The following is a 19,809-nucleotide window of genomic DNA, read 5'->3' as shown; positions in this document are numbered from 1 at the left end:
CCAGACCTGCTGTTTTCAACTCTCTAGAGACCGCAGGAGCGGTAGAGATACTCTTAATGATCGGCTATGAAAAGCCAACTGACATTTACTCCTGAGGTGCTGACTTGCTGCACCCTCGACAACTACTGTGATTATTATTATTTGACCATGCTGGTCATTTATGAACATTTTAACATCTTGGCCATGTTCTGTTATAATCTCCACCCGGCACAGCCAGAAGAGGACTGGCCACCCTTCATAGCCTGGTTCCTCTCTAGGTTTCTTCCTAGGTTTTGGCCTTTCTAGGGAGTTTTTCCTAGCCACCGTGCTTCTACACCTGCATTGCTTGCTGTTTTATTGTTTAGGCTGGGTTTCTGTACAGCACTTTGAGATATCAGCTGATGTAAGAAGGACTATATAAATATATTTCACTTGATTTGATTTGATCTTGAAAGCACCATACATCCAGAGAATGCCATACATCCAGAGACTTTGATGACAAAATGTGCTCACAAGAAGGACTGCCACACCACATTCCTGTTCAACTTGGCACAGCACAACAAGGTGAGTCCAAAAATGTATTGTATGCTGCTGCATAAATTATGCAATATGCCAGGGAGATATATATACTGTAGCTAAGAAAGTAATAATACTAAGTGTATGTTGTGTAGTAAAATAACGGATAAATAAAAAAAATTAAAAGCTGGTAGTGTGCCTTGTGCCTCACACTAATAATTTTGTCACTGTCTCCTTCAAATGAAAAAGAAGAGCCCCACACTCTAGGAGCTCAGATGCAATTATTTAATAATATAATAATTTAATAATATACCCTGATGAAGACAGCTTGTCTGTTGAAATTTTGGTTATTAGGTTATTAAATTATTGCATCTGAGCTCTTAGAGTGTGCGGCTCTCCATTTATTTTTCAAGTGTTCTACAGTGGTTCCTCCTTTAAAAGTTGCGTCATACTGCGGCACATCTTGCGTTGCTGCTGCAGCATTCTGTGGCACACCATTTAATTTGCAGACATTTTTTCTGTTACTGCAAGTTATTAGTTTGACCACAAGAGGGCGTCTTTGAGAAGCATTTGATAGTATTCCATACTGGCATTACCAGAGATTTTAAAAACTTTTTTGTAATAACATAGTACAGTATATGGGATTGATTTGAAGACATTTGGCTTAATTAATTTGATTAATATTATGGTGTTTCTATTCAGAGAAAAACGAAACCCTCAGGGTTTCCATTCAGATGGAATGGAAAATATGGCTACAGGATTGGAGGATTCTAAATTGTTTGCCTTCATTAGAAAACTTTGTTACAATATTTCTGTAAATCAGTGATATTTATTCCCATAATAATTCATTATGGATCCATAACTAAATCAACATCTGCATTTTGAAAGAGTATTTTTTTAATCATTATTTTATTAACGAAATGTGTTTATTTGTTTATTAGGCTACTGTTCAGTCTACAATACATACTGTAGTTAACATGGGAAAGTGCCTAATTCCTTACATAAGGGAGAGCAGGCCATGTCTGTACTACAGAATGCAGGGCACGCGGGAGACCGGTGTTATTTCATAGTTGTGATGTCTTCACTATTATTCTACAATGTAGAAAATAGTAAGAATAAAGACAAATCCTGGAACGAGTCCAAACTTTTGACTGGTACTTGCTTAATTAATTTGATTAATATTATGGTGTTTCTATTCCATGAAAAATGAAAAACCCTCTGGGTTTCAGTTAGGATGGAACAGAAAATATGGCGCTGTACAATGTGATGCTCATAAATTCAGTGTTGTCAGATTGTCAGTTTGAAAATTCAGGCCGTTTACTCTAGGAGCGCACACTGGATGTTCGGGCCGAGGAGTACGGTTGGTTTGATCATTCTGGCCTTACAACGGCAGTCAAGCACCCAAGCTAACGTTGGCTAGCTTTCTAGCTACTTCCAGACACAAATGAGACCACTCTGACCATTTTACACGCCCTAGCAGAGCTAGTAAGGCAGTTTTCGTGGTAACCAGAGTTTTGGTGACTGTAACTGTTTATTTAATTATGCTTTTTTGCTGAAGTTTACTGACAACGGCCATATTCAACCGGTGTTGAGCGCTCGTAAATGAACTATTCTGCGTTCTGGTACACTCAGACGAGAGTGCTCTGAAATCGGTGTACAGTCGTGGCCAAAAGTTTTGAGAATGACACAAATATTAATTTTCACAAAGTCTGCTGCCTCAGTTTGTATGATGGCAATTTTCATATACTCCAGAATGTTATGAAGAGGGATCAGATGAATTGCAATTAATTGCAAAGTCCCTCTTTGCCATGTAAATGAACTGAATCCCCCCAAAACATTTCCACTGCATTTCAGCCCTGCCACAAAAGGACCAGCTGACATCATGTCAGTGATTCTCTCGTTAACACAGGTGTTGACGTGGACAAGGTTGGAGATCACTCTCTCATGCTGATTGAGTTCAAATAACAGACTGGAAGCTTCAAAAGGAGGGTGGTGCTTGGAATCATTGTTCTTCATCTGTCAATCATGGTTACCTGCAAGGAAACACGTGCCATAATCATTGCTTTGCACAAAAAGGGCTTCAGAGGCAAGGATATTGCTGCCAGTAAGATTGCACCTAAATCAACCATTTATCGGATCATCAAGAACTTCAAGGAGAGCGGTTCAATTGTTGTGAAGAAGGCTTCAGGGCGCCCAAGAAAGTCCAGCAAGCGCCAGGACCGTCTCCTAAAGTTGATTCAGCTGCGGGATCGGGGCACCACCAGTACAAAGCTTGCTCAGGAATGGCAGCAGGCAGGTGTGAGTGCATCTGCACGCACAGTGAGGCGTAGACTTTGAGGATGGCCTGGTGTCAAGAAGGGCAGCAAAGAAGCCACTTCTCTCCAGGAAAAACATCAGGGACAGACTGATATTCTGCAAAAGGTACAGGGATTGGACTGTTGAGGACTGGGGTAAAGTCATTTTCTCTGATGAATCCCCTTTCCGATTGTTTGGGGCATCCGGATAAAAGCTTGTCCGGAGAAGACAAGGTGAGCGTTACCATCAGTCCTGTGTCATGCCAACAGTAAAGCATCCTGAGACCATTCATGTGTGGGGTTGCTTCTCAGCCAAGGGAGTGGGCTCACTCACAATTTTGCCTAAGAACACAGCCATGAATAAAGAATGGTACCAACACATTCTCCGAGAGCAACTTCTCCCAACCATCCAGGAACAGTTTGGTGGCGAACAATGCCTTTTCCAGCATGATGGAGCACCTTGCCATAAGGCAAAAGTGATAACTAAGTGGCTCGGGGAACAAAATATCAATGTTTTGTATGCATGGCCAGGAAACTCCCCAGACCTTAATCCCATTGAGAACTTCTGGTCAATCCTCAAGAGGCGGATGGACAAACAAAAACCCACAAATTCTGACAAACTCCAAGCATTGATTATGCAAGAATGGGCTGCCATCAGTCAGGATGTGGCCCAAAAGTGAATTGACAGCATGCCAGGGTGGATTGCAGAGGTCTTGAAAAAGAAGGGTCAAGACTGCAAATATTGACTCTTTGCATCAACTTCATGTAATTGTCAATAAAAGCCTTTGACACTTATGAAATGCTTGTAATTATACTTCAGTATTCCATAGTAACATCTGACAAGAATATCTAAAGACACTGAAGCAGCAAACTTTGTGAAAATTAATATTTGTGTCATTCTCAAAACGTTTGGCCACGAATGTACAGGGTAGACATTGTTAATGTTGTAAATGACTATTGTAGCTGGAAACGGCAGATTTTTTATGGAATATCTACATAGGCGTACAGAGGCCCATTTTCAGCAACCATCACTACTGTGTTCCAATGGCACATTGTATTAGCTAATCCAAGTTTTTAATTTTTAAAGGCTAATTGATCATTAGAAAGCCCTTTTGAAATTATGTTAGCACAGCTGAAAACTGTTGGCCTGATTAAAGAAGCAACAAAACTGACCTTCTTTAGACTAGTTGAGTATCTGTAGCATCAGCATTTGTGGGTTCGATTACAGGTAAAAAATTGCCAGAAACAAATAACTTTCTTCTGAAACTCGTCAGTCTACTCTTGTTCAGAGAAATGAAGGCTATTCCATGCGAGAATTTTTCAAGAAACTGAAGATCTCGTACAACGCTGCGTACTACTCCCTTCACAGAACAGCGCAAACTGTCTCTAACCAGAATAGAAAGAGGAGTGGGAGGCCCCGGTGCACAACTGAGCAAGAGGACAAGTACATTAGAGTGTCTAGTTTGAGAAACAGACGCCTCACAAGTCCTCAACTGGCAGCTTCAATATAAAGTACCCGCAAAACACTAGTCTCAACGTCAATAGTGAAGAGGCAACTCTGGGATGCTGGCCTTCTAGATCCTGGATCCTGGATCCTGGACTTTCTGACGGGCTGCCCCCAGGTGGTAAGGGTAGGTAACAACACATCCGCCACAACACAAATGGTTCTACAGCTGCACCATCCTGACTGGTATGGCAACTGCTCTGCCTCTGACTGTAATACATTTTTTAAATTAACTAGGTAAGTCAGTTAAGAACACAGTCTTATTTACAATGACAGCCTACCCAGCCAAACCCAGTCAGCATTGGGCACCGCCCTATATGACTCCAAAACACAGCTGGATGTGATGCAACCTGGATTCAAACCAGGTACTGCAGTGATGCCTCTTGCACTGAGATGCAGTGTCTTAGACCACTGCACCACTCAGGAGCTCTATACCAGGTAGTGTCAGAGGAGGGCCCTAAAAATTGTCAAAGACTCCAGCCACCCTAGTCATAGACTGTTCTCTCTGCTACCGCACAGCAAGTGGCACCAGAGCGCCAAGTCTAGGTCCAACAGCTTCTACCCCCAAGCCATAAGACTCCTGAACATCTAATCAAATGGCTACCCAGACTATATGCATTGCCCCCCCCCCCCCCCCCCCCCCTTTTACACCGCTGCTACTCTCTGTTGTTATCATCTATGCATAGTCACTTTAATAACTCATGTACATATTACCTCAACTAACTGGTGCCCCCACACATTGACTCTGTACCGGTACCCACCTATATATAGTCTCACTATTGTTATTTTACTGCTGCTCTTTAATTACTTTATTTCTCATTCTTATCCATATTTTTGAAACTGCATTGTTGGTTAGGGGCTCGTAAGTAAGTATTTCACTGTTGTATTCGGCGCATGTGACTAATACAATTTGATTTGATTTGTTAAAAGTACACTCAAGAAAAACTATTTTATGGATCAAAGTGATTCAGGACTATCATTAAAACAGGTTAACATGCCCACCAACATTAGACAATTATACAGAAAGCCCTTGCTGAAATAAGCCAATCAAATCACTGACGAGAACAGTCAGATGAACTCATATCTGACACGGACATGGTGTCGTAGCAGGAAGATCAGAATACAGTGAACCAAGTGTTTGTGAGTTCAAATCCCAGGAGAGGTCATTTTGAATAATAATAATTGTATAAATGAACATTCACAATGTAATCATCTGTGTCAAAAATGTAAGTTGAAAATACTATGTTAAAAGCACTGTGTGTGAGTATCTCTAACCTTGCCAACAGACAAAGAACTATGAATGAATCAGTGGTTCACCAACCGGGAACACTAACAAGGTGTGATGTGTAATGAACTGTTTCATTTTGGGAGAACGTTTCTTTGGGACCATCAGGCGACGTCCTGATAACTGATATACAAAAATGTTCCTGCAATGTTCCCATGCAACATGTCTAGGACATTGAATTCTGAGAACATGGTAACCATGTTCTGGGTAAGTTCTATTTGACATTAAGGGAATGGTCTCTTGGAAACATTCCTTGCACATCACAATAACATTAGTTAATGACCTAATGAGACTTAAGAGAACGTTCTCTAAAGTTGTGGGAACATTTGTTATTAGCTGGGGAGGCAGCAGATTTCCTTGTGCTGAGCTGTAGGTTGTAATATCATTTTCCCTTGATAAAAGAGGAATGCTGTAGCCTTTAAGTTACACAATGAAACATGAGACCGTTTTCATGTTCTTAGCCAGAGTACAAGCTCACCGTGTCAGAGTGTGTGTGAGGCGAGTGAGGTAAGCTGAGAGAGAGAGAGAGAGAGAGAGAGAGAGAGAGAGAGAGAGAGAGAGAGAGAGAGAGAGAGAGAGAGAGAGAGAGAGAGAGAGAGAGAGAGAGAGAGTGCAGAAAGAGAGCATCTATGGCTGAAGCACACACACATACACACTGATGTGTGTTCAGTTGTTCACAGCCTGGGGCTTGGATCTCCTAGCAGTGCCAAGACAGGCCAAGAATAACAGAGTGCAGGGATCAGGAACTTGGAGTGCGTTTCCATGTTGGTTTAATGGGCTAGTAATTTTGTGGCGCGGGGGGAGACGGGAAGCAGATGGAGCCGTCATTAAAAACAATGAGCAGCAGCTGCCTGGCCTGTTCACCTCGGCCCAGGCCCCAGCCAAGACAGACCAGCCTGAACAGACCAGCCTGGACAAAAACCTTTCAAAACCAGAGCTCAGAGACCACCCCGCACCCCCGCCGTAAGTACACTCCAACCGCCTGGGGGCTCCATGGACCCACTCCAACCGCCTGGGGGCTCCATGGACCCACTCCAACACATGTTCCTCAGGAGGGGACTGTGTGTTTGTGTGTTGAGTGTATGTGTGAGAGAGGGAGAAGAGAGAAAGACAGTGAGAAAAGGTGTGTGTATGTGCATGTGTGCGTGCATGTATGTGTGTGTATGTGCATGTGTGCGTGCGTGTATGTGTGTGTATGGAGGCGGAGGATTTGGCTTGTTCTCCCTGTCACAGGCAAGAATACCCCTCCTGTCAGCTGTGCAGCGTTTCATGCTCATCTGACTCCAGACTTTTTATAATACTGTTCTGCTCTGCCTCAGCCACTGGCTGTCATCCCAGCTAAGTCACATTAGCAGATAAGAGTGGGTGGAGAGACACCAAATACCATATGCATTAGAGATATTAATCAACATGAACTAATGGGAAGGTCTCAACAATATTAGAAAAACACACACATGAATGGTGCTTTCCTCACGACGACACATTAAAACACACATTACTAATACTCCAATGTTTCCTTTGGTGCACATCCAGGGGAACGAAACACAAGAGCGGATGCAAACATATGGGATTGACTGCTGCTTTCCAAAGCCGTGTTCCAGAACACTCAACACTAAAAGCCAGCTTAATTGCAAAGATCTATTCTGACAATTTTTCCCACGAGTGCTGAAATGGACTGGGATGTTTAGAATACTTTTTGACTGGGGAACATGTAGCCAGCATATATGACAGGTTACTAGCTTAAAATAGACATAATTCACACTACAATTTACAATGTACAGTAAAATAGAGTGACCACAGACTATGGCTTTTTATTCAAAGCGTTCTCTGATTTTATTTGATCCTGGGGTGAAAATACTACTGCACGAATACTGCAAATCGGGTTTGATTGAACTGCACCCTCAGATTAGCAGCGTCCTCTCTATTGTTCCCCACTACTCTACCACAGGTCACAACATGACAACATTGGTTTTAATGATATTAATGGGCAGTTGAAACTGTCCAACCCTTTTCTGAGGGCAATTTAAAAACACTGACCCCAGTAATGGGATTGAACGTCATCATCATTGTGCGCAGAAAACATGTTTTATCAGCCCGGTCCACCACCTCAATCTGCCTTAAATCCTATAATGAAATAGGCAGGAGTAGGGTCTAGATTTCAAGTCCTTCATGAATATTCTGACAAAGCCTTGGCTCTAATTCCATAGTGAGAGAGGGGGGAGAGAGGGGTGAGAGAGAGAGAGAGCAAGAGAGCGAGATGGAGGGGTGTCTGCCACAAGAGAGGGGAAACCAGCTCAATACTATCGTTTCCTCAAAATACTATGTAGACAGTTGCACATCATTATTTTCTCTCAAATACCAATCTTATGAGAGAATAAAATATGGCGGCCAAGTAGTGCTGGTACAACATGGAAATACTAATGCCATTCCTCAGCAGGTGGATCCATTCAGATAACTGCTTACTAATGAGCCATGACCTGTTCATACTCTGTACAGCAGAGTTACTAACTAACTAAACGTAGATCAGTATAATGGAACAACCGACGTAGTGTTCCTACCTTGGGGTCCATACTGGTTTGCCTGGGATCCCTGGGGTCCATAGGGGCCACTGGAGCCACCATGGGGGTAGGGCCCCATCCCTGGGTACATCTGTCCCCCAGGACCAGGAGAGGGGTGAGGGGACATGGAGGGCCCCGACTGAGGTGGTGGTGCAAACTGGGAGCCAGACGGGTTTCTCTGCATGTTGGACATAAAGCCTGGAACACAGAGAGAGAGAGAGGAGAGAGAACTGTAAACACACTGTGCTAATGATTTCTGCTGCCTATGCATATACACACACACACACACGCAGGTAAATATCCACTCTTTATGCAGGAGATTAACCCATCTGCTCTCTCCTAACCTCCCTCTAATGCTGCTACTGAAAACCAGACAAACATGATGGTTGTCTCCTTTGAAGGACGAACACGGATGTTCGGTTGTACAGAGGTGATTCTGACAATACTATAATCCTCTATCATGTCTTCAGGTCCTGTTATTCGAAGATAGACATCAGATTGCTAGAATGGCAAGCTGGCAGTGCATTATGTGTAAGTAAGGCCATATGTTCTTATACACTGTATTTAGACAGGACTGGGCGACATGGAGGCCGGGGGGGATCAACTAATGCAGACACACACACATACACAAAATCGACTGCGCTTTCTGCTTTTGTGTGTGTATGTGTGTGTGATGTGTGTGTGTGTATACATGTGTGCAGAAAATGCACATACACTGCACTTGGGGGAATAAAACAGTGATTTAACCATGACTGCTGTGTAATTCTAAGCTGTTCCGAACCATGAGCTCTCAATTCATGAAAAAGGCTCTCAGCTCGGCTTCCCTCCACCATTCAAATTGACATTTGAAGGGATCCTCACAGGGCTTCACTGCAACCCATTTCATTACAGTCTAGACCTGAGAGTGAAGCCAGAGAAAAGGTCTCCAATCTGCCTCGAATGGTAAAGGTCACTGGCACTGTAGCCAATCAGAAGAGATAGAGGCCTTCTCTCTAATATTCTGGATTGCCTTTAAATGGATCGGCTGTGCTCTGCTGGGCTCGACGCACGCACGCACGCACGCACGCACGCACGCACGCACGCACGCACGCACGCACGCACGCACGCACGCACGCACGCACGCACGCACGCACAGATGCTATACAGGGATACAGTCCAGCTCTTTACTGAGAGGGGTTGTTAAGGCAGGCCAGAGATGGAAACAACATTTGTCTCTCTCCATGTCGGCATATTCTGCTGAGAGAGCAAGAGAGCGTGTGAGGAGGCTGTAGAAGGGAGAGAGGGAGGGAGGAGAGGCCTGAAAGTGCTTGGGCTGTGAACATGGGTTTAAGGGGAACATTATTGTAATGTTTAACTTCCATTATCGTAAAGGATTCTGAAAACACTGTAATACTGCATTCTAAATTGCCTGGAAAATGGATGGAGAGAGGCACATTGTGCAGACAGTTGCTAAAAGCAAATAACGCATTCAAGGATTTTTTCCCTCCACCCTTCCTCCCTCCCCAGCCAAGCAGGCAGGCAGCGAATCAGAGAGGCAGGCTGGCAGAGAAAGTAGAGGCTCTTAGCTGGACAACAACAACATACAGAGGTGGATAGACAGAGAGCGGAGGGAGAAAAGGGACATTCAGCGGGATTTATGGAAATGAGAGATGCTCTTAGGAGCAAGCACTTGAACCATGGGAATTAATCACATATTCCGAACAGTATTATGTTAACCACTGTGCTTGCTGGATCACATGGAGCAGAGCATTACATTTATTTAAATGTTATGTTTTATGTAAAATAAGTGTAACAGCTTTGCATTGCTCCCTCCTCTCTCTCTCTCTCTCTCTCTCTCTCTCTCTCTCTCTCTCTCTCTCTCTCTCTCTCTCTCTCTCTCTCTCTCTCTCTCTCTCTCTCTCTCTCTCTCTCTCTCTCTCTCTCTCTCTATCTCCCTATCCCTCTCTCTCTCTCTCCCTCTCTCTCTCTCTCTCTCCCTCTCTCTCTCTATCTCTCTCTCGCTCTCTCTCTCCCTCTCTCTCTCTCTCTCTCTCGCTCTCTCCCTCTCTCTCTCTCTCTCTCTCTCTCTCTCTCTCTCTCTCTCTCTCTCTCTCTCTCTCTCTCTCTCTCTCTCTCTCTCTCTCTCTCTCTCTCTCTCTCAGATGTTAACTGGTCCTTGGTGAGCTGTAGAGGAGCATGGGACTACTCATCATCCTGTTTTTAAACACCTACAGGGACAATGTTGTTTTACACTGGGTAGTTCTATGGTAGTAATCACTAAGACTGAATGTGATTTGCCCCATTTAAGAGATGAACTTTTCCCCTGAACTCATTACAACTCATGGCCGTTGTAAAAAGATGTTCAGTGGAAGCCTTAATCAGCGACCATTCATTGTACGTAATACACAGTATCTCGTCAGCCTCTGCTATCACAGCAATAACTAACGCTGCATATGAGAAATAATCACCTCTGCAAGTCGTAAGGGGATCCACTTTAAAGACTCCATACCTCATTTAGAACATAGGGTTTACTGATTGCCAGATCATAACAGTTAAGGTTTAACCACTGTTTCCATGACCTGAGCTGACCACTAATCCAATAATAAATCACCTCTCCACCAGCCCCTCCCTGGGAACCTGCTGGTGGGGTGTTTGTTCGGTACCTACTGAGCAATCAGCCCATTAATTGGATCAGAACATGCATGGTGGGAACAGGAGGGGCAATGGGAACTGTGTAGAATATACGTTTAGCCTGACATGACCCCCTCTAAGGAGTGTGTGTGTGTGTGTGTGTGTGTGTGTGTGTGTGTGTGTGTGTGTGTGTGTGTGTGTGTGTGTGTGTGTGTGTGTGTGTGTGTGTGTACACCTCCCAGTACACAATGCCAACCCCTGTAACTGGTAATAGCCCAGGTATAGAACGCCCTGTACCTCTGGACATGATGTCACATCCTGCCTTTGTCCCACAGTGGGAAATAATGCCAGCATTACTGAGAAGGAGGCTAATGCCTTCACACACACACACCACACACCACACACCACACACCACACACACCACACACACACACACACACACACACACACACACACACACACACACACACACACACACACACACACACACACACACACACACACACACACACACACACACACACACACACACACACGCTGAGAAGCTTAACTGTTACTAGCTGTCCCCAGGCCCATCCGCTACGGCTCCACTCAGCCCAGATCTACAGCTTTGCTCAACACACAGGTGGGCATTAATCTGCAAATTACCACACAATACCCAAGAACACTAACACATACTAGCAAGCACACACACACATACGTATGTACGCACCCACACACACACACACGCATGCACACACACACACGTACACACTTACTTAGTGGTCAGACTTACCCCTTTCCTGAGGCATGGGGGACTGGGACAAGGGGGGGTGGGGAACATCCAACATGTTGCCAGGAGTCTGGGGGGCCATCTGGGAACCTGTGGTAAACAGAGGAGGACCGAATACAGTGAGCCCCATACTATCAGCACAGAAAGAGGGGACATATTTTATGGTAACACCACTCAGTAAAAAGGCAGAAAGTACAGCTGCTGTACCGTGCATTGTCATTTGTGATATTTACTCATAAAAAGGTTTTGTCTGAAAGGGATTTATCTTTCTTCCACAAAGCCAAAGGTGAGACGACATTATTCACCAAAAATATTTATAAAAAAACGTTTTATTGGTACAATAGAGCAATTCAAAGGTTAAGGATACTTCTTATGTCTAGTTCTATTCCCTTCTTTCCACTTGTCATCCTTATCTGACGTTATTCAATGAAAAGCTTTTTCCGAGCGTTACAAAAAGATAACAGACAGACCCTCATAGCATAGCAGTGTGTGTGTGCCTGGCAATGTCTTATAGTACAGTGCAATATAAAACAAGTCATCACTGTGTGGATCTCTTACGGTACAAGTGTAATCAGAAGTAATCCTTAACAGAAAAAAGCCATTGAGTTTTATTGATTGGTTGATGCTCCTCTTGTACAGTGGGACATCCTCTACAGACCAGCGGGGCTGATTAGGGCAATGGCAGATGAAAGTGTGTGGATCAGTGGAGGCTGCTGAGGGGAGGATGGCTCATAATAATGGCTGCAAACAGAATGAAATCCATGTGTTTTAATGTATTTGATACCATTCCACTAATTCTGCTCCAGACATTACCACAAGCCCGTCCTCCCCAATTAAGGTGTCACCAACCTCCTGTGATGTGGATTGATTTAACCCACAGGAAGGTAAAACTGGTAAATTTGCCCACACCGTCCTCTGCTTCATTATACATTAGGGTTACAACACTCAAGGTGGGTAAACCAATGGAGAAAGAGCAACATTTTCAAAAGTATACAACTCTTAGGTAAGTATATTTACATGAACCAAACAAACGGTACACTGTCTTCCATCCTGAAGCAGTATATAGAGATTCCACTGTTCTCTGTTCTTCTCTGTGTGTGTGGTGAGACAGAGATAGAGAGATAGAGAGATAGAGAGAGAGAGAGAGAGAGAGAGAGAGAGAGAGAGAGAGAGAGAGAGAGAGAGAGAGAGAGAGAGAGAGAGAGAGCACTAGATGAGCTGGTTGTCATGTAGAGCAGTAATACATGACTAGCAGTGGCACACACTCCACGTAAACAAACCCAATTAAGTCAACATAATTGCTTTGCATAAACTGAATAAACAATATTTCCATCCACCAACTCGCCCACCCACTCACACTAACACTCACATACACAGAGAAACATACACACACATTAACGTTATAACACAAACACACATACACACCACCAGAGTGGCTCCAGCGGCAAAGCTTGGAAGAGAGAATATTCTATTAGTGAGTGTGTCACCCTGTTCCCAGGAGGAGAGGAGACAGGGCTGAAATCTCACTGCAGCGCTAACACTAAAATAACATCAGAATAACACACCGTTCTGCTCAGCCTCCACCACACCAAGAGCTGGGAGCCTCAGAAGACCAGCCAGAGGAAAACATGTGTAGGATATAAGAGGGGGGGCATAAAGAGTCTTGTCCCCTGTCCTCAGAGGGCTGATGGGGGAAGACGGTGGAAGAGTAGGGTGGCCAGGCTCCAGCCCTAATGTGGCTAACCACATTGGGCACACGTTTCCAGAAGGGGGCTTTGGCTGTTGCACCGGTGGCACTTGAGCGTCGTTTACAGCCCCAGTGAACCTTGACGAAGCCCCCTCAGCAAGCTCACCCTTCCCCTCATACCCATCTCCTCTCCCAGCCAGGGGGCTTTGTGTGTGTGTGAGGGATGTTGGCTGGGGAGGGGGCGTGCCAAGCACCAGGGAAGGGCTACAATTGTCACATCATGTTTGAGTGGGTGGCAGTGTGGTGTGTGTGAGTCTGTAGGAGGACAGTGGTGGTGAGGGCATGCATACTGAGCAGCCCTCTCCACATCACCATGTAGATGAAGATCACAAGAGATTAATAGAGAGAGCAAGAGAAAGGAGGGGGAGGACAACACCGATGGAGAAAAAGGAGGAGAAGAGGTGAGAGGAGGAGGAGCGGAGAGTATAGTAGGGAAATTTGAAAATGTGAGGAATAGTGAGGAAGAGGAGAGAAAGAAGAAGCGAGCAGGAGCAATGGAATTCACTACCAGAAATCACTTCCTCTCCTCTGTTTTCCTCTCCTCCTCCATTCTCTCTTCTCCTCAAAAATGTTAATGAGCTCCATTGAATAATTAGCTGTGGATAAAACAAACAGACAGTCCAGAAGGCCTGTCAGCACGTTTAAGACTGAGTCTGATTAATAATGCAACAATCAGGAGGCTTTTTCCTCCTCCACCTACCTGAGCTCAGCGCTGCCTTCTCTGCTGCAGAGAGAAGCAGGTTTAAATGTCAGCAGGCTGTACCTTAATCCCACATCCCTCTGCCTCTCCAACACAGCATCTTTATTACCAATGACTGGCAACATTAGGGTGTTTGTTCACGTCTGCTAGAGCTAACCCAAAGTGACTAGAGCATGTGGAGGGTATCTTGAAAGATGTGACTGTTGGAGTCTTCTCACCACTGGAGTAATTCTGTATTTGTACTGGAGCTAGGAATGGAATACGTGTTGGGGGTTGGGGGGTGAAGGAAGTCCCACAGGTGCTCCAGAACACAATTAACATTTCTGTCAATCAGGCACAGCACAACGGCTGGCTTGCTCTCCCTCTCCCTCTGCTCTCTCCCTCTCCCTCTGCTCTCTCCCTCTCCCTCTCCCTCTCCCTCTCCCTCTCCCTCTCCCTCTGCTCTCTCAAACACCACAGTGAGCAATTTTCACCTCCACTATAGCCCTCACTGAGGATCTAGCTGTTACTCAAAGACCAGGAGCATCCACAAGATCACATACACACACACGGAAACAGACACAATGTAAATGAAAAGCCTTAATGAAGTTTATGGATGAAATAAAGAGTATGGGTATGCTGTATGAAGTCACTACTGAAGCTAGAGAGGAAATGACTGCTTGTTTGAAATCCAGCCGCTACTTTAGAAGAAGAGCAAGAACAGTCAGATATGCTGAGTGAGAGCATGGTTCATGACAAAAATAAAATCATTGTAATCTCCATTTTAAAACTTTTAACAAGTCCAGTCATTCCAACTGTTCCCCCGATACAAAGTAAGAGTCCATAAATAATGGAGTTCATGTGTTTTGAGATAATACTAGCGTCAAAACCCCAAAAACGTTCAACTATTCCTCTGCTAGGATTGTATGGGCAATGCAAGATGCTTTGAAGACAGGGGTTTCATCTCAAATGCCACTGAAGAGTTGAAAGACATACAGACTACTGCTGGACATAGTCCTCTCATAGTCCTCTCTGTTTTTCAGGGTTGGTAATATTACGCCTCTGAGTGCGCGGCGCATCCCATGCAGATTCACCGTCAGCTTAGTCCCACTGAGAAAATAAAAGCACTTTAATTGATGATGAAAGGGAGGGACACACACACACAGTTGGATGAGCAGAAGCCATTCTGAGTAAGTTCATTAATAGCACTGAGTGCTACTGGACTGACAGGAGAATAAGGCGAAGGGCAGCATTTCAGGTTGGTGGAATACACCTTGCAGGCTAGGACACACACACACACACACACACACACACACACACACACACACACACACACACACACACACACACACACACACACACACACACACACACACACACACACACACACACACACACACACACACACACACACACACACACACACACACACAGGCAAGGTAACGCTAGTGTGTCTTTGGGGCCGGGCCGTAAGCTGTAAACATAGATCTCAATGAACAGGGGTCAAGGATTTTCCAGCCTGGGGATACCAGCTAGCGTGACTTACCCTGTAGGGGACAGGGGAATGTGCTGGGGTGGAGAAATACTCTCCCATGGACCTCATTACCAAGCTAACTCTGAGCTGGGCTGAGCTGGGCTACGCTGAGCTGGGGAAGGTACGGCAAGGAGAGGAAAGTGCAGCTTTAGCTAAAAGAGAGGGGGGGGCGGGAGGGGGACACAACGCCAGAGCAGCCAGTCAGTATACTTGGCTGCCTGCTGCAGGAACATAATTGCGCACACTGCTCCAGGTCCCACTCAGCCAGTCAGCCCAGCGCAGAATGGGATTTCACTAAAAAGACGACACAGCAAGCTAGCATTTTGATTCTCCTTTTAACAGGTAGACTATCCAGCGGGCTGCTGTCAGATTTCACTTTGGACTGTACCAACCATCAGGAGACCAAGCGCTCCAAGACCAGGGGGGTGTGGAGAAAGGGAGGGAGAGAAAAGAAAGGAGGGGGGAAGATAGAAGAATGTGAAGGACAGGAAAATACGGGGATTCAGTGGAAGGTGTGTCCCAGTCCTGTGCTGCCTCACAGAGAGGGACAGAGGGACAGAGGCAGTGTTCCACGGAAACAGCCACTGAGGGACTGGCCCGACTGGAACTACCACTGGAAAGGGAGAGGGGATACCTAGTCAGTTGTACAACTTAATGCATTCAACTGAAATGTGTCTTCCACATTTAACCCAACCCCTCTGAAGTACTCTCACTAACGCTGCACCTCACTGTGAGTTCCCCAACTAAAACACAGTCCTTTGGGCTAACTTTCACATCTAATACCCCTAGCAAATCTGTAGTGTAACGTTTTGCGATTGTATTTTTGTTTTTTTCCTTGGAGCATTTACTGTATCAGAATAGCAATACGCCTCTGGTATTACTGATTGAGCCAACATGGATGCCCAGTTGCATCTCCCATTGGTTCAATTATGACCCTTAACTTGATCTTTCCAGACCTCACAGAATCCAGTCTGTCAACATCTTCATTACTATAATACACCTATGCTAAACCTTATGATTAACAATAATGTGAATGGCTCAGAGGTGGTGTACCCAATGCCAGACAGGTCTGCACTGTTCCTCCTCTCTCTCCCTCTCTCTCCCTCTATCCGTAGACGCCCTCTCGCCCTGTGACTCGCCCTGACCTTTCGGCGCTCCTCTAGCCCTGGAAGCACTTCAAGCGGGCGCAGATAAACAGCTTACTCTCCAAGCGCTCGCCAGAAAGCTTCAATCACGTCTTTTACAGAAAAAAGAGAGGAGGAGGAGGACTGTGGGAGGAGAGGGATGAGGGGGCCGTGGCAATGCTAAATGGACCTTGATGGACCTTGGAGGAGAATGAGAGAAAGGGAGACAAGCGTTTGTTGTGATTTTCTACGACAGGCAGCTCAAGCAGTGTTGTGCCATCAGGGAGTGAGGATGTGGTCTGAGTCCATTAGTAGCAGTACTAGAATGAGTGGATCTACTCCAGCCCTCATAGAAGACCACACACACATACAGGCAGGCACAGACAGGCACAGACAACCAGGGTCATGCCTACAACAAAAATGAATACAATACAAATCATCATACTACTATATTCCCTATGTAGTGCAGCCCACTGTTTCTTGGTACTACAGCCTAAAAGGTCAAAGGGCAGTCTCATCAGTTGGTCCTGAGGACCGATACATACATGGTAACATCTCCATGGTGATCAGAACTAACAGCTTGTGACAGCATGGAGAAAGGTCATGTCGCCCTAAGACGGTAAGTCAATGGGTTGGACACACTGTCTGTCAAGCATCAAAGCTAATAGAATCAAAGAGAGAGAGAGGGATCACTAGAATCAGAGAGAGAGAGAGGGGATGAGGGATCACTAGAATCAAAGAGAGGGGATGAGGGAGCACTAGAATCAAAGAGAGAGAGAGGGGATGAGGGATCACTAGAATCAACGAGAGGGGATGAGGGATCACTAAAATCACAGAGAGAGAGAGGGAATGAGGGATCACAAGAATCAAAGAGAGAGAGAGGGAATGAGGGGTCACTAGAATCAAAGAGAGAGGGATGAGGGATCACTAGAATCAAAGAGAGAGGGATGAGGGATCACTAGAATTAAAGAGAGAGGGATGAGGGATCACTAGAATCAAAGAGAGAGGGATGAGGGATCACTAGAATCAAAGAGAGAGGGATGAGGGATCACTAGAATCAAAGAGAGAGGGATGAGGGATCACTAGAATTAAAGAGAGAGGATGAGGGATCACTAGAATTAAAGAGAGAGGGGATGAGGGGTCACTTAGAGTTAAAGAGAGAGGGGGTGAGATATCATTACAATTAAAGAGAGAGGGGATGAGGGATCACTAGAATCAAAGAGAGACGGGATGAGGGGTCACTTAGAGTTAAAGAGAGCGGATGAGGGATCACTAGAATTAAAGAGAGGGGATGAGGTGTCACTAGAATCAAAGAGAGGGGATGAGAGATCACTAGAATTAAAGAGAGAGGGGATGAGAGGTCACTAGAATCAAAGAGAGAGGGGATGAAGTGTCACTAGAATCGAAGAGAGGGGATGAGAGGTCACTAGAATCAAAGAGAGAAGGGATGAGAGGTCACTAGAATCAAAGAGAGAGGGGATGAGGTGTCACTAGAATCGAAGAGAGGGGATGAGGTGTCACTAGAATCGAAGAGAGGGGATGAGAGGTCACTAGAATCAAAGAGAGAAGGGATGAGAGGTCACTAGAATCAAAGAGAGAGGGGATGAGGTGTCACTAGAATCGAAGAGAGGGGATGAGGTGTCACTAGAATCGAAGAGAGGGGATGAGGTGTCACTAGAATCGAAGAGAGGGGATGAGAGGTCACTAGAATCAAAGAGAGAGAGGATGAGGGATCACTAGTTGCATCACTATTCCGATCACTCCTCTGGTTTGACTAGAGACTGTGAGAGAGGCATTGGTAACCAGCAGTACACAGAGATACAGAAGTATTGTTCAGTGACTCTAGCAAAGCCCCACAGCCTTTCCTCCTCCTCTTCTCCTCCTCTCCCCCTCCTCTCCCTTCCCAGCGCACATCCCATTCTGCCTGGAATGCGGATGAGAGTAATGCCGTTTGCGTCCCCAAAGACGAAAAATGTGGGGTGCTCCGAATTGGTTTAGAGACATTGGGGCTGAGCAATGTGATTTCTGCTTGACTGTCACAAATGTAGCACAACAGGAAAATCAATTTGCCTTCTGTGCCTCCTGGCTCGAGGAGAATCCAAATGCCAGGCGAACCTAGATAATGTTGTATTCCATTTGAGAAATGGCAAGGAGAGAGAGAAAGAGAGAGACTGAGAGGGAGAGAGAGAAACTGAGCTACACTTCCTAACCTCCTGCCAAATGTATGACCATATTAAAGACACATACTGTATTTCCCTCAGATTACACAGATCCACAAAGAATTAGAAAACAAACCCAATATTGATGAACTCCCATATCTATTGGGTGAAATACCACAGTGTACCATCAGAGCAGCAAGATTTGTGACCTGTTGCCACAAGAAAAGGGCAACCAGTGAAGAACAAACACCTTTGTAAATACAACCCATATCTATGTTGACTTATTTTCCCTTTTGTACTTTAACTATTTGCACATCATTACAACACTGTATATAGACATAATATGACATTTGAAATGTCTATTCCTTTGGAAGTGTTATGTTAACTGTTCATTTTTATTGTTTATTTCATTTTTGTTTATTATCTACTTCACTTGCTTTGGCAATGTTAACATATGTCCCCATGCCAATAAAGTCCTTAAATTGAATTGAAATTGAATAGAGGGAGAGAGAGAGAGAGACAGGTCTGGAAAGGAGAGGGATGTATGAAGTGAGTTACGCTGAGGGAAACAGATGCTTTCTACGATAAATACATGTCTGTTTGTAGGGTTTTGAGTTACCAGGGACCTCACGATACCACTTTATCATTATACTTAGGTGCCGATGCCATATGCTTTACGATTCTCACTATTCTCACAATTCTATACGCATTGCGATTTGATGTTCCAAACATATTGCTCACTATATGTCTGCTGCAGAGAAACAAGAGAGAGCATGAGAAAATTAGTCATGTAAATACAAGAGCTGAAAACATGTTGGCTCACTATTTAAAAACAAGGTGGAAAACAAGGTATAGGATGAAAAATACTGGAGCTTTGGCGCAGATATAGCCCACAAGCGCTAGCTAATGTTTTTTTAAACAGATCGATACTTGGAGTCAAAGGATCGATATGATATCGTCACTAAAAATATTGCGATATGTAACTCTAGAGATTTTTCTATCACTATCTGTCTGTAGGCCTGATCTTCTCATAGGCTGCTGACACACC

The 19,809-nt window shown here is 44.8% G+C and overlaps 1 protein-coding gene across 1 annotated transcript in view; it reads right to left on the bottom strand.

Moving 5' to 3' along the window:
* Positions 1-19,809, bottom strand: part of LOC120059984 (AT-rich interactive domain-containing protein 1B-like) — a 98,312-nt gene that overhangs the window by 66,522 nt on the left and 11,981 nt on the right. The window contains exons 4-5 of the mRNA XM_039009061.1: positions 11,522-11,608; positions 8,137-8,334 (exon numbers count right to left, since the gene is read on the bottom strand). Coding sequence (XP_038864989.1) covers positions 8,137-8,334; positions 11,522-11,608 — 285 coding nt within the window. The remainder of the gene's footprint in view (positions 1-8,136; positions 8,335-11,521; positions 11,609-19,809) is intronic.

Source organism: Salvelinus namaycush, chromosome 15 (genome assembly GCF_016432855.1).
Source record: "Salvelinus namaycush isolate Seneca chromosome 15, SaNama_1.0, whole genome shotgun sequence".
Taxonomy (NCBI): Eukaryota; Metazoa; Chordata; class Actinopteri; order Salmoniformes; family Salmonidae; genus Salvelinus; species Salvelinus namaycush.
The sequence above is the reverse complement of the archived record's forward strand: the minus strand, read 5'-3'. Positions and strand labels throughout refer to the sequence as shown.